Below are 25,528 nucleotides of genomic sequence, written 5' to 3' on the forward strand. Positions count from 1 at the left end.
AAACGATATCGGTCGATTCCTAAAACACAGTAGGTACACGAGAGCCATTTCTTCTTTACAAATTTCTTTTGTAAAAAGTTTAAGCAAGACATTTTTTTTGCACTAAATGTCAGTAAAGGTGCATGCTAGAAAACCCAAAAGGTCTAGTATATATGTTTAAAATTGGGTTGTACATGTATGTGAGCTGGTAAATTCATTTGAATGACCAAACATTGTTTAAACAAAACTCCAGCGTGGAGCCTTTATTTGGGGGGGGGGGGGGGTAGTGTGCAGATAGATCTGAAATCTAGACATATGAAAACTGTCAATGCTCAATTGTGAAAGCAATAATCCTATAACACGATAGTGCAAAAGCCCTATCATTTTAGGCCTTAACGGTTCACCAGCTAATATTTAGAATAATATACAAACATTGACCATTTTATAGAACAATGTATTTACAGAAGATCAAACACAAAAAGGACAAACATAATGAAATCCCATAACAGTACTCAAAATCCAATTGATCATTAAGAGGAATCAGACAAAACTGCATAGTCCATATTCCCCTGGACATCATATACATGCACACAGCACGGTTGACTGTTGGCCCAGGCTGTTCAACAGCAATAGGTAAACATTTCATGAAGTAATGAAATCACAGAGGCAGAAATTTCAAGTAAAATAATGCTATGGGTCAGTAAAAACCCTAGCCTGTCACTCATCTGCTAAAAAGGGGAAACATTAAAAAATTGCTATTTAACAAATAGGTTAACTGTAACACATTACTGGTGTATGGTTTAAAAAGGTAAGACTATGTTATAACAGGGTAAAAGAAAGAGTTTATGATTTTGCAAATATTTCTTACTTACGATTCCTATATAGGTTTAAAATAATTGCATATGTCCTATGTCGAAAGCAATGCTCAAATGTTAGACTGCAATCTGAAACAAACTCCATTAATATATCACAAGAATTGTAAGCTAAATCAGTTTTAAAAGGTTTACGTTAAAATGTGTCATTTTTAAAATCGTAATAATTACAGTTAACACTTTCATTACAAACTATTGAGGAAATGGGGGGGGGGGGGGGGGGAGTAACCAGGCATAGAGCATAAAAAATAAAGTGTATGAAATGACCCACTAGCAAGAATTAAAAACAAAATTTAGCACCAATATTTCATAAGGGATGGGTGGTTAGATCGGCAAATCTGGGGCTCAGATGATATATCCAGTTCAAAGCCGATTGTGTGTGCAGGTGGGACAACTATGTCTTAGAAAAGGTATTTCCGACAGCTGTTCTCACTACATTTGCATTCCACTCTCAGTCTCTTTTTAGGCGAGGTAGTAAGGCCAGCCAAGCCAAAGTTAGAATCCATCTTTGTGCTCTCCACATCCACTGGGTCAACTGTAGAAGACAAAAGGGATTACTAAATTATACTTAAAATACCCAACGCTCTGGCTGCCAACTTCAAGTCAACTTTTTATTGAGCTAAAGGTTTGAACTGTTCTCCAATCAGCGCTCTCATCTTAAATTTTCATATAACTGCATGTAATAGGCACTACTATGAAGAAGAATATATGCACAGAAACTTATTTAAAAATACAGTATAAAACCTTTTAAAAACTTACTTAGAAGTTCCTAATTTAGCACCGTTGATGAGGTTAGGCTTGGATATCCATTTAAAAGGGGCTGAGAACAGACCCTCCCTTACATTTAAAAAACCCCATTATACAAACAGGAGCAAGCTGGAGTCTGTAGACATTAGTATACATTTAAAAAAAATATGGGCTTAGTTAGGAATCTAAAAACAAGCAAAACTATGCACCGTTACAAAAACACTCCCAGATGGGCTATATAAATGAATCATCTAGAAAACATTTATCTAAAGAAAAATCTAGTGTACAATGTCTAAGACACTTTTGCTATAGCACCAATTGGACAATTCAGACCATTAGTTCACAGAAAAATTAAGTTTTAAAGTGGGTATTGGAGCGTGGGGTATCTGAATTTCATATCTATAATAGAAGTTATAGTGCATCTTCATTACAACTGATGAATTAAACTCCATATAAGATATCACCAACATTCCGGATCTGTTTTTACAAACGGGAGAGTTTAGCTTTACTTTAAATGCAGTAGGCTTATTTTTAAAGAGAGACACTAAACCTTTAATTTATATGTACACTTTCTAAGGTATAAAGCTTCTATTGAGCGTGTGTATACATGAATCCGATTGGTTGACGGCTGCAACATGACACAGGGGATATGGAAATAAAAAAAAATTGTCAGAAAAAAATAAAATAAAATGCTATTGCATTGTGTTTTTATTATGCAATTGTATTGTATTTAACACATTTGATGGGAATTTTATATACTCAATGAGTTGTATATAAGCACTTCAAGACTAGCTTTAGTAAAATATTAAAAAGGGACGTGTAATCAATCTTTTTTGTTTGATCAAAGACATTTTTTTACATTACTCTCCTGAAATAAAATCAACATTTTCTTCAGGCACATCCCACTCCACCAATATAGCTCTGGGAGTTATCAGCCAGCGAGCATTAAAAGAAAATACACAATTGATAGATTTAATATATGTACATATGTAATACTGCACTTATTATATAGTCACCTTGCATGTTATAATCAAAAGTAAGCTCTTCTCCTGTACGGATTGTGCGTGTGGCAAAGAATGCAATGCGAGGTAACCGCTCATCCATGTTATCAATAAAGACGTTATACACTTGCAGATTAGGCTTACACTGGAAAAAGAAAAACAGTAAGATACAGTTTACCACACTATTCAGTTCCACAGTTCACCTAATTTAAAATAGAGGTGGCAAACCGTAGCAGGCTCACCCAAGGTGACAAAAATAAATAAAAATATTTGTCACAGCAAGTGGTGCCATCCCTGGGCTTCTGTCATACACCCTGCAAGATATTTTTTATGGAAATTTTAGCCAATTCAGGGTCACAAACACTTGAAAAGGTTTGCCATCTCTGCTCTAGAAATTCTAAGGCATAGGTAGGACCAGTACATACTGTATATATCAAATGTTTTTGGACTATTAGTCTATCACATGTTGGTTGCAGCTCTGTACTTGTTGAATGAGCAAAAGTAATCAAAATAGGGGAACTAGCCAAGTGAAGAGAACAGTCTGAGGAGCAGCAAGTGTGCATTATGCACCCAGAACATAGTACAGGTAATAGAGGACAGTGACAGGAAATTAGTACTGCTATTCCTGTAAACTTACACTGTGGTTGACAAAATGTGAGATGTTTCCATAATGTGCTGCATCTACAGTGTACACATCTTCCACATAATCCAAGTCAAAAAGGTAAGTTGCCCCCTGACGGTCATAAATTTGTCCCCTGCGTTCAGCTTCATCAGAAGTTATAATCTGCAACAAATATGAGAGTTTATGCAATGCAAGACATTGAGTTAAAACTGCTTCCAATTCAGGGACAACTTTATTATTATTATTATCATTTATCAACATGATCTAGGCCAGTGGTTCTCAACCAAAGTGACCTCAAGGCCCGGTAAATTTTAGCTAGACATTTCCCGGGCCCAGTAGTATATGGGCCCAGGGACCAGCAAGTAGGGGGGCCCACAAATGGTATCTCCACGGTATCCTGGTGCATTCCTTAAGCTGTAGTTTTCAGTTGCCCTATCAGTAACTAAGCAAATAAGTGTGGGTTTAGTGGGGGCCCTGGCAGGGGTCTGTCGCTGTGGGGTCTGACCCTGGAGGTTAGGTGCCCTTTCTCTGGCACTTAATGTTGGGGGTCCTGGCTCTGGAGGTTGAGGGGCCTGTTGGGGGCAGGGCAGGGAGGCTACCATGTTCATTTGCATAAAATGTAATACATGTTGGTCAGTGTGAGACAGTGTTCCTAGGGCCTTGATTGGTCTCAGTCTGCCCCTGGTGTGCAGTGGGGTAAGAGTGTGCAGTGGGGGCATGACAGGTCAGGGCCCACCAGCAGGGCTATCATGGCCCGGTACTGGGCCACGGCCCAGCTGTTGAGAAACTAGGATCTAGGCTGCATAGTGACAGGCACTGGCATCAAGATAAGTAACATCTTACCTGTGAAACCACAAAGGAATGTAAACAAGCTGTATGATTATTTAAAATTTGGAAGGCTAAATACATACTACGTTACCGTTATTTCAAGGAATCAGAGATAGCAATCAAACATGCCTCACCTCCCCTACATACTCCATAACAAAGCTGTTCTTGCGAATTTTCTCCATGGTGCGCACACCCCAGCCCCTCCCATTAGGCGTCCTGAAGATTTGTAATTTGTACTGGATACCCTTTTGCACCACACGATTGGGACAGGAAGGTCCACAACGGCAACTGGCATTGCACTCATAAATTGGATAGCCAGCTTTCAGTTTAACTTGCCCCTCATCATTGTAAGCAAATTTGTGCTGAAAGGCTCCTGGACAACAGCCATTCTCATCTGAAAAACAGTCCCGGCACTTGCAGCCAAATGTCACCTTGTTAACAGTTACACCCTCCCCCACTTTGTATTCATTAATGTACTTGAAGTCCCGAGGAGGCCCCTCCAGGTCCACTTCGTTTTCCACCAAGATGAGGCCAGGCTGGGGGCTCTTGGCATTCAGGTGTCGCTCCCACTGCCTTAGGCGTTTTCGCTGTTTGGCTTTCAGCACCAAATGGTGAGCAAGACTTGGTTCCAACCTGCGTGGAAGCCGTGCAATTGATTTCTTGTTTGTAGAGCCTCCTCCAGCACGTGCCCGCCGCAGAAGCTCCAATTCTATGTCCCGATGGAAGCGTTTGAGAATGTTGAAGCATTTGAGGTGATGGCGTGGCTCCCATGAGCAGTCAGACTCTGGGTATCCCTTCCATTTGACCAGGTACCGCTCCTCATCCTGCCAGGAAGCACAGGGATGAGAAAAGAGCTCAAATTAGAAGAAAAAAAAAAAAAAAAAAAACCACACACCACTTACCAAATTAATTGTCATATACAAAAAATAAATAAATAAATAATAATAAGATACAGATATATCTCTAGTCAGTACATACAACTCACCTGCACTCTCTTGTAGTCACACAGATACTCCACTTCAAAATTACTTATATTCTTACGATTGACACCAAGAGCTGCACAGCAGACTCGATCAAGCCGGCATAAATCTTGAAGTTCAGACTCTGAAGAAAGGCACGCCACTGAACAGCCAGGTAGGAGAAAATTTGTGCACTTGAAGGGAAATTGTGAAAATCCATGATCAAGCCGGCATAAATCTTGAAGCTCAGACTCTGAAGAGAGGCATGCCACTGAACAGCCTGGGAGTGCAAGTGAAAGGAAATAGTGAAAATCCATGTAGATTAGAGAAGGTCTTGTGAACTTTGGTAATAGAAATATTAACTGTATTAAGCACTGCAATAAAATATTTCCCTGGCTATTTAGAGCATATGATTGTTCCTATCCACTTTTTTTTTTTTTTTTAAAAGGGTTCAGTATTTATGAGTCTATTATACAACCTCAAGTCTGATTAATAGACAAAGCTTACATAAAACGGCTTGAAATTTATGAGCCAGACAAATTAAGCCCCACTCAAATAGAGCAAAGGAAGAGGATATGCTTAATGATAAGTTAACACATCTGCTCCACAAATTAGTATCACTTGATAAAAAAAAAAAAAACAACTGTGATCCCAGTTTATTTTGTTAAATTGGATAATTAGATGAATAGGTAATTACTGTAACATACTTTGGGGGGGGGGGGGGGGGGAATAAAAACAAAATCCTGTTCAAATAATAAAAACACACACACACACACGTTGAACCATTTCCCAACAGCAATAGAAAATAGAGTCCTTTTATCAGACGTGTAAAATAATTCAAACAACTGCAAGGGAACCCCTTTACTTCTGGGAATTTAAGAGAAAAACTTGCCCAAAATACAGTCAATTGGTTTTTTTTTTTTGTTTTTAGCAGGGCGGATTTAATTTAAAGGAATAGTCTAGTCAAAATTAAACTTACACGATTCAGATAGAAAGTTGCTTAAAATAGCATGCTCTAATTTACTCCTATTTCCCATTTTTCTTTGTTCTCTTGCTATGTTTATTTTCATTTATACTTAGTAGTCTGCCCAAAATTTTGTTTAGCACCTGGATAGTGCTTGCCGATTGGTGGCTACATCTAGATACCAATCAGGAAGTGCTACCCAGATGCTGAACCAAAAATGGTCTGGCAACTAAGCTTACATTTTTGCTTTTTCAAATAAAGATACCAAGAGAACGAAGAAAAATGAATAGGAGTACATTAGAAAGTTGCATGTTCTATCTGAATCGTGAAAGTTTAATTATAACTTGACTATTCATTTAAGTCACTAGTCAGGAAGATTGATTTAAATCATGGTTTTCATTTTTAAAATCATAAACTTTTCAAATTATTTTTCCAGTTATATCAGACCATTACTGTTTTAGTTATGAATAGATAAATCATTTAAATATATGAAATTTATTGGGAGGTGAAATATCTCCACTTTAATATGTTACTCATTCATCTGATCAACTTTTCAGTTGTACTGGAAGGACCAAAGGAAATGGAGAAAAAAAAAAAAAAGGGATAATACAAAGGTGTAGAGGTGCCTGAGATTTAGACAAAACCAACCGTCTTAAAATAAAGGGCTAGGCCGTGGACTCACTATATCCGGAAAGAAATTTATCAGGTAAGCATAAAACAAATTATGCTTACCTGATAATTTCATTTCCATCGTGGGGAGGAGAGTCCACTGCATCCTTCATTACTTGTGGGAAATAAGAACCTGGCCACCAGAAGGAGGCAAAGACACCCCAGCCAAATACCTCCTCCACTCCCCTCATCCCCCAGCCATTCGGACGAGGGAACAAGGAACAGTAGGGAAATATCAGGGTATAAATGGTGCCAGAAGAACAAAACTAAATTTAGGTCTGCCTACCGGAGAAACAGGCGGGAGCCGTGGACTCTCCTCCCCACGATGGAAATGAAATGATCAGGTAAGCATGATTTATGTTTTCCCTCTAAAGGGGAGAAGAGTCCACAGCTTCATTCATTACTTGTGGGAAACAAATATCCAAGCTCTAGAGGACACTGAATAGAAAAAAACGGGAGGGTAAAAGGGAGGCGGACCCTAACCTGAGGGCACCACAGCCTGCAAAAACGGCTTCTGAGGAAGCAAAAACGTAAAATTTGTATTAAAAAAAACCCAAAACAAAACAAAAAAACACCAAAACCCTTTGTAAAAGTATTTGAGGAGGACCAGGTAGCCGCCTTACAAATCTGCTCCATAGAGGCCTCATTCTTGAAGGCCCAAGAAGAAGCCACAGCTCTAGTTGAATGAGCCGTGATCCTCTGAGGAGGCTTATGGCCTGCTGGTCTCGTAAGCCAAGCGAATCATGCTCCTCAACCAAAAGGACAAAGAAGTGGAAGAGGCTTTCTGCCCCTTGCGTTTCCCTGAATACACTACAAAAAGATGTAGTTTGCTTAAAATCCTTCATAGGCTGAAGATAAAACTTCAAGGCCCGAACCACATCCAAATTATGAAGTAACCTCTCTGTAGAGGAAGAATGGTTAGAACACAAAGGAGGAACAACTATTTCCTGAATCCTTGTATTCAATCCTCTATTGAATTTAAGTTGATGTTACAGTTAGACATGACTTTGGGAAAAATGTAAAACTAGGTTGAACCCCCAAGGCACCGCTAAGGCATCGACCAGCTCTGCCTGGGGATCCCTGGACAGCGACCCGTATTTGGGTAGCTTGCAATTGAGTCTGGACACCATGAGATCTATCTCCAGCGTCCCCCATCTGTGACAGATCTCCGCAAACACCTCGGGGTGGAGAGACCATTCCCCCGGATGAAAGTCTTGTTTGTTGAGAAAATCCGCTTCACAGTTCTCCACACCCGGAATGTAGATTGCTGATAATGAGCAGTTGTGGGACTCCGCCCATACCAATATCCGAGATACCTCTGCTATTGCTAGAGAGCTTCTCGTCCCCCCCTTATGGTTGATGTAGGCCACCAAGGTAATGTTGTCTGTCTGGAATCTGATAAAGCTGCACGACCCCAGGAGGGGCCAAGCTTTCAGAACATTGTGGATCGCTCAAAGTTCCAGAATATTGATCGGGAGGAGGGACTCCTCTTGTGTCAACCTTCCTTGTGCCATCACGGCACCCCAAACAGCTCCCCATCCTGCCAAACTCGCACCCGTGGTCACAATCTCCCAGGACGGTCTCAGGAAGAATGTCCCTTGAGACAGTTAATCCGGATGGATCCCCCCAAGAAAGGGATTCCCTCGTCTGAGCGATCACCGTTCCACTGCCTCAACATACAGGGCTGAAGAGGTCTGAGGTGCAACCTGGCAAATGGAATGACATTAATGCTGAATGACATTAATGCTGGATACCATAAGCCCAATCACCTCCATGCACTGAGTCACAGAGGGTCTGGAGGAGGCCTGAAGGGCAAGACAGATGGACGCAATTTTCCTGCGTCGCTGATCTGTGAGAAATATCCCAGGAATTCCACCCTGTTGCTGGGAACCAGGGAACTCTTTCCTGGGTTTATCTTCCATCCGTGAGACTGGAGAAGAAGAGCCCTTGAGTGTTCCTCTGCGAGGCTGAACAACGGCGCCTGGACTAGGATGTCGTCCAGATAGGGCGCTACAGCAATGCCTCTGGATCTTGCTACTGCAAGAAGTGCCTCTAGAACCTTCGTGAAGACTCCCTGGGCTGTCTCCAGACGGAAGGGAAGGGCCACAAACTGAAAGTGTTGATCCAGAAACGCAAATCTCAGGAACCTGAAGTGATCCCTGTGATTGGTACATGAAGGTAGGCATCCTTCAAGTCTATTTTTGTTATGAATTGTCCCTCTTTAACTAGGGGCAGAATAGATCTGATCGTTTCCATTTTGAACGATGGAACAACCAGAAACTTGTTTAAACATTTTAGGTCTAGATTCGGATGTAACGTGCCCTCCTTCTTTGGGACCACGGAAAGGTTTGAATAGTACCCTAGACCTCTTTCTGCTGGAGGTACGGGTACAATTATTCAGAGAGAAGAGAGATCCCTCACACATTCTAGAATGGCATCCCTCTTCTCTGGTCTTGAAGACAAGTTTGACAGGAGGAATCTGCCCCTGGGCGGATGAGATCTGAAACCTATCCTGTAAGCCGGGGCAATGACCTCCTGAACATCCCGCAACCAGGCTTCTTAAGAGAGATAATCTGCCCCCGGTCGGGGGACCCCCTTCATGACAATTTTGTCTCGCGGGCTTCTTGTTCTGCTTGGACTTATTCCAAGACTGAGCTGGCTTCCAAGCTCCCTTGAACTGCTCCGCTTTCGCCGCGGGCTGTTGGCAATGGGCCTTGTCCGAGCGAAAGGGACGAAAAGTAGACCCCTTAGGTTTAACCTTCTTATCCTGTGGCAGGAAGGCACCCTTGCCTCCCGTGACCATGAATATAATCTAGTCCAGTCCTGGACCAAATAGGATCTTTCCCTGGAAGGGATAGAAGCCTAGATTTAGAGGTCATGTCCGCAGACCATGACTTCAGCCACAGAACCCTACGGGGAAGGACGGAAAAATCTGATATTTTTGCATTCAGGCGAATAATCTGCATATTGGCGTCACAAATGAAAGCATTAGCTACCCTCAAGGCCTTAATTCTATACTGTATCTCATCAAGGAGAGTCTCCCTCTCAACCATCTCACACAGGGATTTGCACAAATATGTTGCAGCTCCAGCTACCGCTGCCACCGGCTGAAAAACAAACCCTGTGTGCTGAAACATCTGTCTCAACATGTTTTCTAACTTTTTAGTCATGGGTTCTTTAAACGACTAACTATCCTCGAGTGGAATAGTTGTACGCTTCATGAGCAAGGAGATAGTACCATCCACCTTAGGGACAGTCCCCCATAGCTCAAACAGAGTCCGGAATGGGGAACAGTTTCTTAAAAGAAGAGGAAGGGGAAAAGGATGAACCCAATTTCTCACATTCATTCTTAATAATGTTAGCCATCTTAACAGGAACCGGGAAGGTCTCAGGCACCACTCTGTCCTCATATACTTTATCAAGTTAAGGAATAGAAGGTTTCTCCGGTACTTTCTGTTCCGGAACCTCCAATGTAGCAAGCACTTGCTTCAGTAGAAAGCGTAAATTTTCTATCCTAAACCTGAAGTCTGGTTCCTCCGCAGAGGGAGGTTTAGATGACATTGATTCTGACCCAGAGGGAACGTCCTCCAAAGCGTCGGAGTTGTCCTCGTCAGCGGATAACCTTTCCGAGCTATCCATTGGAGTATATGACCCCTGAGACGGGCCGCAATGTTTTACCCTATGCTTGCGCTTAGTAGAACATGGTAAGGCACTAATCACAGCAGACACCGCCATTTGCAGCTGATCCGCAAGATCTGATGGCCAGCGGTCCTCTCCCTCAGGAGGATTAGTCATGCCCTTGGGAGCTGCATGTGTAATTGGATGAATGCAGGGAACGAACCTCACGAGATGAAGAACCCTCAGAGGTGGACGGCTCAGTAGTACTAAACATCTTATTCTTTCTAGATGTAGTAATTTCATCAAGGCATGTGGAACAGAGCAGGCGGATCTACCAGAAGAGGTTCACAATAAACACAGGTATTAGACTTTGTTAGAGAGGGAGTACCCTCCAACGCGTCAGAGTCCTCCATAGCTTACACTTTTATTACAGACTAGATATTACTATATAAATGGCACCTTTATACCTCCAATGGCCAGTGCACTCACCACCTCCTTAGACCCGCACCACAGAAAAAAAAACCTGCTGTCTCCTGCAACCGCCGTACAAGAAGAGGAAGTTGAAAAGGCCCCACCCGGTCACATGGAGTGCCTCGCAGGACCGTCCCTGCACTAGGGAGAAAAAGCATGCAAAGTAACTCCCAAAACTGACACCTGTAGTCCACCATTGTCAGAGCCTCATCTCCCACTTATTGCAGCAATGACACAATAACATTATGTACAACCCCCCGCTGTTCAATAATCCCCCTACCAGGGATATTAACCATTGATTCTATAAAGGATAAAAAGGCGTCACACCATGACCCTGTCTTCTTGCGTTATTAAGTAAATAAAAAAATGAAACTATGTTACCAGAATCTATGCCGTGGAACAGGAACATGGTCTCTCAAGTGTGACAGTGTAGTAGCATCGCTCCTGAAATGGACTTGAGTGTAAGAATCAGGCAGCGAAACTCATCAACGTTGATTGCTTATGGAGCTGTTAATATGAGTCGGGGTGGTTTCGCAGAAAGACTCCCCCTGCATCTCCGGACTTTCACCCATGCTCTCACTGAGAGGCTGACAGGACTTCTTAAAACTCCAGTCCCATTTCGAAGAGTACTACCCTCCATAAGAGGCTACTCCGAATCCTCCGACACTTCTCTGCCAACCTCCTGTGACAAAAGGCAAAGAATGACTGGGAGATGAGGGGAGTGGGGGAGGTATTTAAGCCTTTGGCTGGGATGTCTTTGCCTCCTCCTGGTGGCCAGGTTCTTAATTCCCACAAGTAATAAATTAAGCCATGGACTCGCTTCCCTTTTAGATGGAAATTTTGTTTTCATTCCTAAGATATGGAGAGTCCACGGTGTCATCATTTACTGTTGGGAACCAATACCCAAGCTAGAAGACACAGATGACTAGGGAGGGACAAGACTGGTAGACCTAAACGGAAGGCACCACCGCTTGAAGAACCTTTCTTTCTCCCAAAAGAAGCCTCAGCGAGGAAAAAGTATAACATTTGTAAAATTTAGAAAAAGTGTGCAAGGAAGACCAAGTTGCAGCCTTGCATATCTGTTCCACAGAAGCTTCATTTTTAAAAGCCCAAGAAGAGGAAACCGCTCTCGTTGAATGATCCTTAACTCTCAGGAGGCTGCTGACCAGCAATCTCATAAGCTAAACTAATTATTGCTTTGTTCTCTTGTTATTCTTAGTTGAAAGCTAAATCTAGGTAGGCTCATATGCTAATTTCTAAGACCTTGAAGGCCGTCTCTTATCTGAATACATTTGACATTCTTTCACAGCTAGAGGGCGTTAGTGCATGTATTTCCTATAGATAAATAACCACTTGCATGAGCATAATGTTAAGAGTCAGCTCTAATTGCCTAAAATGCAAGTCTGTCAAAAGATCTGAGATAAGGAGGCAGTCTGCAGAAGCTTAGATACAAGGTAATTACAGAGGTAAAAAGTGTAATTCTATAACAGTGCTGGTTATGCAAAACCGGGGAATGGTAAATTATCATCAGGTATTTGTAGAGCGCCAACAGGTTCCGCAGCGCTATGAACATGGGTGGTATATAAAAAATGATTACAGGGATCAAATGGGTGAAGGGTCCTGCCGAGAGTTGCACTGTTGTAGTCGGCTCTTATGAAGGACTATAAACAGCTGGGCTCATAGGCTTACATGCTATGGGATTTAAGGGGATAGCAGTGGAGATAGGAAGGTTAGTGTAGGTTGTAAGCGTCCCTGAATAGTAGAGTCTTCAGGAAGCACTTGGAGCTTTTAAAACTAGGGGAGATTCTTGTGGAGCGAGGCAGAGAGTTCCATAAGATGGGAGCTAGTCTTGAAAAATCTTGTAGACGGGAATGTGAAGGAGGTAAGACAGGAGGAGAGTGGGAGATCATGAGCGGAGCGAAGGGGGCGGGAGGGAGAGTATCTGGAGACATGGTCTGAGATGTAGGGGGGAAGCAACGCAATTGAGGGCTTTGTGTGTCAGAGTGAGAATTTTGTGTTTAATCCTGGAGGCCAGAGGAAGCCAGTGAAGGGATTGGCAGAGAGGTGCAGCAGATGAAGAGCGACGTGCAAGGAAGATGAGCCTGGCAGAGGCATTCATTATGGATTGTAAAGGAGCTAGGCGGCAGCTAGGGAGACCAGAGAGGATAGAGTTGCAGTAGTCGAGGCGGGAAAGTATGAGAGAGTGGATTAAAATCTTTGTTGTGTCTTGTGTAAGGAAGTGTCTAATTTTAGAGATGATTTTAAAGGTGGAAGCGGCAGGCTTTAGCCAAGTACTGAATGTGAGGAGTGAAAGAAAGATCTGAGTCCAGTGTGACCCCAAGACATCGGGCATATGAGGATGGGGTAATGATGGTGTTGTCAACAGTTAGAGACACACGGGGGGGGGTAGATTTTTGAAGTAGGGGGGTAAATAAAGGGGTTATTTATCTTTTTTTTTATTTTAAAAAAACAAAATTTTGGGGGTTTATCATCCTTTAACTAAAACATTTCATTTTTAATGCTTGACCATCCCTCCTCACACTAAGTCCTTGTGCAGATCTATTCGCTTAAAACAATCTTATATTCATCGAGCTTCTTGAAACTTAGTATGGGTTGATTCTGTGTACATAGACTTACAGGGGAGCAATGACAATGGGGACAGTAAAGGAAAAAAAAACAAAAAAAAAAAAAAAACCCACAAACACCGTTAATGATTCAGAAAGAACATGAAATTTTCAAAATGACTTCTCTTATCTAATTTTCTTTGCTCTCTTGGTATCTGTTGAAAAGCACACATAGGTAGGCTCAGAAGCAATGCACTACTGTGAGCTAGCTGCTTGTCAGTTTCACCTAAATGTGTTCAGCTTGGCTCTAGTACAGTATTGATCTTCAATAAAGGATACCAAGAGATTGAAGCAAATGTTATAATAGAAGTAAATCAGAAAATGATACGATCTGAAGCCCAAAAAGTTATTTCACAATTATGTCCCTTTAAGGTCTATTTCAAAACTATGTTTATTTTATATAACATTTTTGCCGTTAAGAAGAGGAATGTTATTTCTGCAGACACAGTCACAGTTTTGAAAACTATAAAACCAATATGTAATATGTTAAATATAAAAAATTTGCCCAAAATAATCTTACAGCGACATCTGGGAGAGCATGAAATTGTGAATGGATTAATGGAATTAATTTACCACAAGAATTAAACAAACATTACAGCCATAAATATACAGCATCTTTCTATATAATTAAAAAACAAATCTAATTCAAAAGGTTGAATAACCTTTAGATTATAATATAAAAATATTTTTTTCCTCAAAAATGTTTTTATTTAAAAACAACAAAAATCTGAGGATAAAAAAAATAATAATTCACAAACGTGTTTCTTACTAAAATGATGACAAACCGCTTGTGCAATCATAACACAAATGGTTGTAAAAGCTTCTCTGGGATCCCCTTTGTTCATAAATAGACCTGCATGGCTTTACCATTGCTTTTTGGTAATTAGAAGGCTGCTAACTGCAGCTGCACACCACACCTGAAGTTCACATAACTAGTCTGTATTGTAGGGTAGGAATAAACGGGACATTAAATCCATTTTTTTTTTCTCCTATTCATGATTCAGATAGACTATGTGATATTAAAAGGGATAGGAAAGTCAAAATGTAACTTGCATGATTCAGATAGAGCATGTCATTTTAAGACACTTAAATTCACTTCTATTTTTCAAATGTGCTCCGTTCTCTTAGTATCCCTTGTTAAAAAATGAATACGCACTAGGGCTGGGCGATATGACCAAAAAAAAAAAAAAAAATTTGCAATTTAATCGCGATTTTATTAAAAATGACTAACACCTTCATTTAGCATTAAACAATTTATTTAACACTACAGAATTTTAATGTACATGTTTATCAATGTCCAATACACTATTTGAGCATAAAAATTCAAAACAAAAAATAGTTACAATAAAATTTGCTGCCTGTGAAGTGATAAAATAGTAGCCACTAGTCAGTTATTAGGTCTTATGACACAAGTTCACACAACATTGTCATGTTTTATTGGACAGTCATTCTAACAGTGTGGACACAGTGGTATGATTAACATATGAAGCAGTGTAAGCATGGAGAAACCTGAAAATTGCTCTTTACAGCAGTATGACTTGTAAAGTTCTGTATATATAAATAAATATAAGTGCAGTTAGCAGTAAAGTAGGTACAATGAATGCACACCCTGCTGCATGTGTTATTCATTTTAGGAGTTACTGTCCAGGGAAACATGAGGGATGCTGCATTGACAAGGTCAATCCTGACATCCTGCAGCCTGTCATATACAATCACACATTAGTCACAGCTATTCTGTAGTAGTAGATCTATATAAAAGACCACTAAGAAGTAGAACACATCAACACAGTTAAATACAGGAGGTAGTAGTACATAACAAGTTAACTCAACACATACAAACAAAGCTAATTTAAATTAAATTAGCTGGCCACTTCTTACCACATTGCCCATGTTTTCTTGGGCAGTCTACCTGTGGTAAGAGTAACATATGAAGCAGTGTGTGCAGCATGAAGAAAGAAACCTGAAAAGTGCTGACTGAGGACTATCCAGCTCCAGCTGCATGATGACTGCAGGTCAGGATGAAAGCCAGTTGCTGCCACACACTCATAATTCCCTGCAAAAATGGCCGTTTTGCGGGCATTCTCAGGTCCGCCCACGGCCGCACCCTGGTCCGCCTCTCATCCTCCCTCTCCGCCTCAGTTTTCATGAAGATTAAAGATTTTTTTTTTTCAAGAAAATCACGTACTCACGGTTTTTAAACCGCAGCGATTAAACGCTGTTTAAAACTGCATGTGCAGTTAATCATGCAGCCCTAATACGCACATATCATACACTAGTGGGAGCTGCTGCTAATTGGTGCCTGCACACATTTGTCTCTTGTGATTGGCTAAATAGATATTTTCAGCTTGTTGTGTAGTGCAATGCTGTCCCTTCAGCAATGGATAACAAAAAAAAATTAAGAAAATTTGATAACAGAATTTAATTTGGAAAGCTGTTTAAAATTGTATGTTCTATCTGAATCATAAAATAAAATTTTGGGGTTTACTATCCCTTTAAAGAGACATAATACTCATATGCTAAATCACTTGAAAGTGATGCAGTATAACTGTAAAAAGCTGACAGGAAAAGATCACCCAAGCATCTCTATGTAAAAAAAAGAAGATATTTACCGCACAATTTCCTCAGCTCACCAGAATAAGTTCTGTGTAAAAAGTTATACTTCAGCTGCAGTTTAAAAAAAAGAAAAAAAAAAAAAAAAAAAAAAAAAAAAAAAAGAAAGAAATTAACAGCAGCCAATCAGCAGTGCTGAGGTCATGAACTCTTTTACTGTGATCTCATGAGATTTCACAGTAAACTTCCTTAAACCGAATAGGGAAATAACATGTGTGCAAGAAGCTCACTCCCTTGTCTGTCCCGGGACAGACATACTGATTTGCTGCTTAAAGTCCTTTGCAATAGGATATGAATACTTAGGACATTTTGAGGTAAAATATATTATTTTTTATAAAGATGTTCAGGTGATATTTTCTAGTCAGCTTTTTACAGCTATGCTGCATCACTTTCAAGTGTTTCAACATTTGGGTATCATGACCCTTTAAACAACTTTCCAATTTACTTCTATTACTTAACTGTTTTTGTCCTCTTGGTATCTTATTAGTACCCAGTTTGTTTTTATTTATTTTTTCCTGTAGTGTAGGGGTCCTCACCACGATCATTATGTAGGTCCCTTCTGATTTCCCCTTTTTCTGTAGTGTTCCATCCCTCCCTTTCCCTTCAAAAGTTCCATTCTGTAGTATAGGTTCTCGTCCTCTCCCACTGGCACCAATGGATGATTGTTACAGACAGAGTCTCACTGCTGGAAGCCCACAAACAGCAAGTCTTGGTTGTCACTTGACAACTGAGCAGTGTGACAGACTTGAAGTATATTATAATGTCATGGTATATGTGGGGTAAATAAATATATATTTTAATCATATTTTAAGGCTATACAATACAATTATATTTATTCAGATCTGAACTGGGCAGAAAGGACTCATTTCTATCAGACAAGTTTGGTTCTCCCCCACTTCTTCAATTACACAGGAAACTAATACAAATGTCTTTAAAAGAGAAATTCCTAGCTAAAGTGGGAACAATAAAACATTTGCTTCTTAATTAGGAAGTGCAAATTTCATAGCACTCTGTACCCCATGTGGTGTATGGAGTCGAGACGTCTGAAATACCCTCTTGGAACTGGTTAAAATCATAGGGAAACAGCTTTTATGCACATAGGTGTTAGTTAGCCCTAAACATCAAATACACATCTGCACTGCTAGTTAAACAGAAAAGATGTTGTATTAAGACTTTTACAACTACTCGTGGATTGACCCCATGTGGGGCAGTGAAGGCCTTGGGAAACAAAAGACAAATGCTATGGTGTGACTCTGAAACTCACTAAAACAGACAGCAAATCTTTTTTTTTCTGTTTGAATGCATGCTTCAGAATGTATTAAATATAGAAATTGGGAAATTGTCTAATTCTCTATTATTACATGGGTATTTGCTAAGCTTGGGAGGTAACTGTTTTAGTCAGTCAAAAATGTTTAATAACCTCTGTATTGTTTATATTTTTCAGACATATAATCTCAGATCTGCATGAAGAAGGTTCATACATCCTGGGCTTATTAGAAACATAAAATATGGCATATTAAATTGCCTTAATATAATAAAATGTTAATAATATAACATATTTGGTATCAGAATAATCAGAAGAAAAAAAATAACATAATATTAACCATCTGTAATTGGGGTTATATATAATTGATGCAGAGAATGTAATCCGATTAAATAACCATTTTATCAAAATAATTAACTTGCTTAAAAATGTTTTAGAAATAGTAAAGGTGAATTTGTTTTGTTTGTATGACTACTGCCACCTGGTGTTGCCATGAGAGAACTACAGCCAGAAAGCCTTTTGGCTGTTAAAAATAAGATATTCCATTGACAAGGCTACGTGGGCGTTTCCAATATTCACCAATGACTGATAAAAATCAAAAACGGGGAGGGGTGAGATCAGATGATTTAAACCCCAGCATAGAGACTAAGAAGAAGGTTGTGGTGGGCTGATCCTGAAAGGAATAACCACGGTGGTTATTATTAAAGCACACACCTACTATTGGATTCCATATGCATTATCCCCGAATTTTGAATTTCTGAGGTGAAATTGGATCTGTTAAAGAGACATTGGAAACTGGATTGCTGTTTATTTGGTGATATATACAAAAGTTTTATCGTAAGATAAGTCATATGCATAGCCTTTACAGTTAAAAGATTTAAAGAAACAGTGTGTTTTTCAAGTTAGCATTTCACAGCCTATATATTGTTTAAATCTGTATCTGATTTGTTAAGTAACTCATCTGTGCAAGTTCTGATATTGTAAGTTAATTATGTATTAGGATAAATTGCAGTTAAATAGCAGAATATATATTATCCTATTGTTTAAGAGCACAGTTTAGAATTGTATTGCTTGGATGTTAAAAGATTTGTAAATAAGGTTGGTTTTAAAGATAAGCGTGTATATGAACTTTGCATAACATATTTAAATAGTTTTCAAGTGCATATAATATTATTTCATTTCCTTTTATTGCAAATATATTTCAATATGTTTATGGATATTAACTAAATAAAAGAATTCAGATATTTATATTAATTGTATGGTCTAGTAGGTGCATGTTGATTAAGGGTTTCTATTTTTAAGGAAAATTATTATTATTTGTATTGTGATTATAACCCTGCCATAAGCTGATATATTATTTGGATAGCACTACTAAGATTTTCATAAATATACTGACAATAATAATTGATCATGTCCCCCCTCTGGCTAGAGGGGGGGGGGGGGGGGGGAAATAGAGCTAAACTTTTGTTGCAACGCGAGTCCAGATGGATTTCTACCCTTGGTACAATGGCACCCCAGGGTCTTAATGTTCATCTGGACTGGCGCTGTTTTCGATAAGGAAAGACTTGAGAGTTTATACCATGATTCCCTTTAATATCTAGTCAGTGCATACTAGTTATAGAGCTAGCAACAGGAAGACATGTAGAATGTGTAGTTTACTCCTTAATATGCAATCCTTTAATTGGTATATGGAGATAATGGAGTATAAGTATCTGATATACTCTGCACATTTTGTCCCATAGGTAGATTGAATATCTAGCTATGATGTTGTAGATACACTTAGCCACACTCACAGCTTCAGTTTAAGATGAATCTTAGGCTACGTATGTAGTAAGAAGGACAATTTGACTGACACATTATGTTGCTAGATAGATATAAAGAGGCCATTAATTCCGTACCAGTTTGTAAGTATAAATGCGAGAGTAACTAATATGTGCAACTTTTGTTCTTAACTAGACGCTGCAGAAGGGCATCCGGTTGCTGGGGGCAACGGGTGACGTGCTAGGTGCAACACGTGACTGCCGCAACTTCTGGAACGCCGTGAGCAGCAGTCTACTTGTCACAGGGGCTTTATAAGGTGGTGAGTAATGTATGATATTTAAGGTCTGTCTGAGGACGGGGGAGACCCCAAAAAGTCACAGTGTAATAAACTGATGTTATATGACTAAGACCCGCTGAGAGCGAGAATTTTTTTTTATAAATTATTCCAGTCTTTCTAAAAGTTGGTTAACCAACTAAAAATTAAAAGTAAATCCTAGCATTTTTGAAACGCCAGGATTTACCAGTGCAACAGATAAAGGGGACTTTCAGTCATGGGGGTCGATCCGATAAAAATTGTCGCCCGCAAAAGTCGGCGACGTCAATATTTGCGCGGGTTTGGTATCCTATATACGACGTAACCTAGAAGTTACGCGCGTATATTTCTGCCGTCGCCTGTAGTTTTTTGGGCCATAGGCAGGTATACCAAACCCGCGCAGTTTGGTATCCAATATACAGCATAAGGACTTACGTGGCGAAAATGGAGAAATTTTACTCCATTTTCACCTCGCCACAAAAAGCAGCCGTAAGAAGCCTTACGCTGACTATTGGAGCCCCGTAACTCCCTAAACTGGCTGCTAAAATAAACCTAACACCTAACGCATGCGCAATGTCTATCTCCCTGTCAACCGCAATCCTCCACCGCAATCCATAATAAAGTATTTAACCCCTAAACCGTCGCCATCTACATAAACTAACCCCCTACTGTGAGCCCCTAAAACCGCCACCATCTAACTGATCTATCCCCTAATGTGAACCCCTTACACCGCCGCCATCTATATTAAAATTATTAACCCCTAATTTAATCTACCTACCCCGCCGCCAGCTATATTATCTATATTAACCCTAAGTATATTATAGTTAATATAGTTATTACATTATATATATTAACCCTAATTATATTAGGGTTAATATAGTATTTATATAAACTATATTAACTCTATCTAACCCTAACACCCCTAACTAAATTTATATTAAATTAATCTAATTCATTTATAAACTAAAATATTCCTATTTAAATCTAAATACTTACCTATAAAATAAACCCTAAGATAGCTACAATATAATTAATAATTACATTGTAGCTATGTTAGGGTTTATATTTATTTTACAGGTAAATTGTTAATTATTTTAACTAGGTATAATAGCTATTAAATAGTTATTACCTATTTAATAGCTACCTAGTTAAAATAATTACCCAATTACCTGTAAAATAAATCCTAACCTAAGTTACAAATACACCTACACTATCAATAAATTAAATAAACTACAAATATCTATCTAAAAATACAATTAAATAAACTAAACTACAAAAAAAACAAACACTAAATTACAAAAAAAAAAAAAAAAAAAGATTACAATATTTTTAAGCTAATTACACCTATTCTAAGCCCCCTAATAAAATAATAAAGCCCCCCAAAATAAAAAAAATTCCCTACCCTATTCTAAATTAAAAAAAGTTCAAAGCTCTTTTGCCTTACCAGCCCTTAAAAGGGCCTTTTGTGGGGGCATGCCCCAAAGAAAACTGCCCTTTTGCCTGCAAAAAAAAAAAAAACACAATACCACCCCCCAACATTACAACCCACCACCCACATACCCCTAATCTAACCCAAACCCCCCTTAAATAAACCTAACACTACCCCCCTGAAGATCTCCCTACCTTGTATTCACCCAGCCGGGCCGAACTCCTCATCCGATCCGAGCGATGTGTTCCAGCAAGCGGCAGTGAAGTCTTCTTCCATCCGGGCGATGTCTTGAAGCAAGCGGCAGAGAGGAGCGAACAAAGAAGATTGAAGATGCAGATTTGCTTCAAGACATCGCCCGGATGGAAGAAGACTCTCTGCCGCTTGCTTCAAGACATCGCCCGGATGGAAGAAGACTTCACTGCCGCTTGCTGGAACACATCGCTCGGATCGGGTGAGGAGTTCAGCCCGGCTGGGTGAATACAAGGTAGGGAGATCTTCAGGGGGGTAGTGTTAGGTTTATTTAAGTGGGGTTTGGGTTAGATTAGGGGTATGTGGGTGGTGGGTTGTAATGTTGAGGGGTGGTATTGTGGGTTTTTTTTGCAGGCAAAAGAGCAGTTTTCTTTGGGGCATGCCCCCACAAAAGGCCCTTTTAAGGGCTGGTAAGGTAAAAGAGCTTTGAACTTTTTTTAATTTAGAATAGGGTAGGGAATTTTTTTATTTTGGGGGGCTTTATTATTTTATTAGGGGGCTTAGAATAGGTGTAATTAGCTTAAAAATATAGTAATCTTTTTTTATTTTTGTAATTTAGTTTAGTTTAGTTTATTTAATTGTATTTTTAGATAGATATTTGTAGTTTATTTAATTTATTGATAGTGTAGGTGTATTTGTAACTTAGGTTAGGATTTATTTTACAGGTAATTGGGTAATTTTAACTAGGTAGCTATTAAATAGGTAATAACTATTTAATAGCTATTATACCTAGTTAAAATAATTAACAATTTACCTGTAAAATAAATATAAACCCTAACATAGCTATAATGCAATTATTAATTACATTGTAGCCATCTTAGGGTTTATTTTATAGGTAAGTATTTAGATTTAAATAGGAATATTTTAATTAATAATATTAATATTAGATTTATTTTAATAAGAGTTTAGTTAGGATGTTAGAGTTAGATAGGGTTATTATACTTAATATATATAGAATATAATAACTATATTAACCCTAATATAATTAGGGTTAATATAGTTAATATATATATATAATATAATATCTATATTAACCCTAATATAATTAGGGTTAATATAGTTAATATAGCTGGCGGCGGTGTAGGGGGATGTAGATTGTAGGCAAAAGAGCAGTTTACTTTGTGACAAAGCCCCGCAAAAAGCCCTTTTAAGGGCTGGCAAAAGAGCCGTTACTTTGGGGCAATGCCACGCAAAAAGCCCTTTTCAGGGCTATTTGTAGTGTTAGACTTAGGTTTAGTGGTAGGGATAGTTTAGTATTTTAGGGGTTAAATAATTTAATATAGATGGCGGTGGGGTAGGGGGATTAGATTAGGGGTTAATAATTTTAAAATAGATAGCGGCGGGGTAGGGGCTCACTTTAGGGGGTAGGTAAGGTAGATAGCGGCGGTGTTAGGGGCTCACTTTAGGGGGTTATAGATTTAATATAGCTGGCGGCGGTTTAGGGGTTAATAACTTTATTAGGTAGCGGCGGGCTCCGGGAGTGGCGGTTTAGGGGTTAATACATATTTTATTGTTAGGCTAGTGAGGGGGGATAGCGGATAGAGGGTTAGACGTGTCGGGCTATGTTAGGGAGGCGTGTTAGACAGTGCGGGTGATTTAGACTTTAGTCAGGTTTTGTAGGCGCCGGCAGTTTCTAACGTGCCGCAAGTTACTGGCGACGCCAGAAATTTGTACTTGCGCAGATTTCTGGACATCGCTGGTTTGTCAGACATACGGCACGTTAGCATCTGACGGCGACATATATGGGATAGCTCGAGTTGCGAGCTTAAACTGCAGGCGACGCGGGTTCCCTTGCTTGCGTCGCAAACTACGATCTATATCGGATCGCGCCCATGAATTATAACATAGCATAGTAGATTTCAAACGGAGATTAGAACAACCTATACTTAATTGTATATCGTATTACAATAACTTTGTTAGTTATTACTTGTTCCTTGCTCTGATTCTGCGGCAGAAAGTCTAAACATATATATTAAGATTTATTTCACTTGCAAGATTATTTAAGTCTCCTGTTTATTGATACTCTGCTTCCCCCCACCCAGTATTGTATTTAAAGAGATAGAAAAAAAGACAGAAGTCCATACAGTATAAAATACTTCATTCTAAATGTTACTTTGTCTGCAGAGTTTTCAGCACAGAGTCTCAGGCTGCCCACAGCAGAACACTATTTTTTCAAAGAGGTGACATTAGCAAAATAGCGTTCTGCCGTGAGCACCATAGGCGCTCAGCGTGGCAAAAGGTGCAGACAAATAAAGGAACTTACAACATTAAGTATTTAATACTTGACTGAAAGTCGCTTTACTTGTTACACTGGCAAATGCTTACTTACTATCACTTTAAACAATTGTTAAATATTTTAGGAACCTCTCCACACCTCACCTGGACTCTAGCAAGCAACTTCACGAGCCTAGAGTCTGGCACACTTAGTTGGACCCCCTATTACACACCTATTTACCAAGAACCTGGAACACACCTTTGCATACCACGAGCCTGTCACATTCCCTACAACCTCAGGAAGCACCCCTATATTAAAGTGAATTTAAATTTTGATGCTAAAGTGCCCAGTTTTAAAAAAATTTGATTAAAAACAGGGGCACTTTAATTCATCAAAATTTACATTTCACTCGTATTGTGAAAAAATACTTACCTTTTAATCTTGACAGCCGCTCCAGCTTCCTCCGCCCGTCGCAAAGCCTCTTCCTGGGTCTAAAATGAGGAAGCCGACTTCCTCCAATCACGGCTTCGAATCAGACACTGATTCCCCCAGGGGGGAGAGAAGCTGTGATTGGAGGATGACCGATCCATAATTTCTGACGTCCGAAATGGCTTTGCGACAACCGGGGGAAGCTGGAACAGCTGTCAAGTTTAAAAGGTAAAGTATTTTTTCACAATGAGTGAAATCTAAATTTTGATGAATTAAAGTGCCCCTGTTTTTAATCAAATTTTTAAAAACTGGGCACTTTAGCATCAAAATTTACATTCACTTTAAGAACCTAGCGCAATTCTCGTCTGCCCCCTATCAAGCACCTTTTATATATTGATAGCTTTGAATACTGCTCACCTGCCTCCTAGCATGTATATTTTCTTTACAGAGAAACTGGCACACCACTCACCCAATAGTATGCACGTTTGTATAAGGAGAGATTGGCACACTTCAGCATGCACATCTACAAACCTCACTCAGCCCCAGCCATTCACCTTTACATACTTGGCCGGCCCCAACCTGCCTCCCCTAGCGCACACGTTTGCGTACCTAAAGCCTGGCACACCCCTATTTACAGAAATATTGGCACACCACTTCCATCTGGGACATACCTCTCCCTAACATTAACTTTTTTTATACTGTGAGCTTGGCAGTTGGCACATACTTTCCCTGTACCAAAACAAGCATCTGCATATACCAAGAGCACCCTGTCATGCACACATCTTGGTATCCCAAAAGTCTGGCACATAACTCACCTGTACCAAAATGCTCACCTGTGTATATCAAGAGCATGGCACACTCATATGCCGTCTAAAACAAACCTCTCACATCTATGAGCAAGAGCTTGGTATTTCAATGTGTTCCCCAATATCAAAAAGGTTGAGCAATATTTTAGTGTGTAAAACCCCTAACAGCAGCATCATTATTATTATAGCAGAGAATGATGTTGCAAATCTTTACAGATTCTACTTTGTAAACTAATCTTTAAGCAAGGTATGCATGTTGGCAGAAATAACAGATCCAGCTATAGGAAAGAACAGGGTTATATAGCTCCATTCCATTTTTACTTCCATAAACATTGCTCTATACATTGACATGAAACCTTATCCCATTTGTTTCAATTAAAAAAAGTATCCCATATGGCTGAGAACCTAGCACACAAACCTTCAGATACCCAACACCTGGCAAACCTCACCCAGGACACAGTCCAAATACACCACCAAGCCAGACATCTCATGGGATTATGAATGAACCCCTTTAATGACTTATTTTTTAGTGCACTATTGTTCCCTATATCTATTTAGCCCCTTTGAGAGGATTAAACATTACATAGCTAACCGTGCACCAAAAAAGTGTTAAAACGCATCCATGATTGTATTGTTGCAGATTTACGTCCCTTTAAACCCAGTATAATCCCACGGCTCACAATTGTTTTGTTTATTCTATATATATTTACATGCTAAAAAACAGTTTACATTAAATCTGGTTAGCCCCTCACTTAATTTTGTCAAGTACAAACATGGAGTATAGAATATTAACTTTCATAGCATATGATACCCTCAGGTCACATAAAATTTAGGGGCGTAAAACAGAGCGAGTACTATTTAATAAATTAAAATTTGGCGCATAACTATCCACACACCTCCCCCCCTCACACAACGTCTCTCTAATGCTTGCTGTACCCCATTAAACCAACATGTAACCCCCAAGTTCCCATAATTTACCTTGCACGGGGTTTGAATTTTCCGCCATATTGCGCGGGATAGGCGGATCCTTTTCCCTGACATCTTTATGCCGATTGGTTAGAGAGAACCGGCGCCAGGACAACTTTACTCCTAAGTGGT

At 39.5% G+C, this 25,528-nt stretch overlaps 1 protein-coding gene across 2 annotated transcripts; it reads right to left on the reverse strand.

Annotated features, from left to right (window-relative positions):
• Positions 1-412: 412 nt before the first annotated feature.
• On the reverse strand, positions 413-25,528 carry SUV39H1 (SUV39H1 histone lysine methyltransferase). Of its 2 annotated transcripts, none has more exons than XM_053696041.1 (6): positions 25,409-25,528; positions 5,035-5,288; positions 4,184-4,873; positions 3,237-3,383; positions 2,615-2,744; positions 413-1,386 (listed from the first exon to the last, which is right to left on the reverse strand). In XM_053696041.1, the coding sequence occupies exons 1-6, from the start codon at positions 25,434-25,436 to the stop codon at positions 1,253-1,255; spliced, it is 1,383 nt and encodes a 460-aa protein (XP_053552016.1). In that variant the 5' UTR covers positions 25,437-25,528; the 3' UTR covers positions 413-1,252. The 2 variants fall into 2 exon arrangements, with proteins under 2 accessions (XP_053552016.1, XP_053552015.1); XM_053696040.1 differs by lacking the exon at positions 25,409-25,528 and adding an exon at positions 14,140-14,237.

The sequence above is a fragment of the Bombina bombina genome, chromosome 12 (assembly GCF_027579735.1).
Source record: "Bombina bombina isolate aBomBom1 chromosome 12, aBomBom1.pri, whole genome shotgun sequence".
In the NCBI taxonomy this organism is placed as follows: domain Eukaryota; kingdom Metazoa; phylum Chordata; class Amphibia; order Anura; family Bombinatoridae; genus Bombina; species Bombina bombina.

Bases quoted from the DNA above. Each gene is read 5' to 3' on its own strand.
- SUV39H1 (XM_053696040.1), bottom strand. From the start codon at position 14,224: ATGGTAAAGCCATGCAGGTCTATTTATGAACAAAGGGGATCCCAGAGA. The intron at 3,384-4,183 runs GTGAGGCATGTT...TATTTGTTGCAG, and splicing joins TTATGGAGTATGTAGGGGAG to ATTATAACTTCTGATGAAGC. The intron at 1,387-2,614 runs GTGACTATATAA...TGTCTTCTACAG, and splicing joins TTTTGATTATAACATGCAAG to TTGACCCAGTGGATGTGGAG.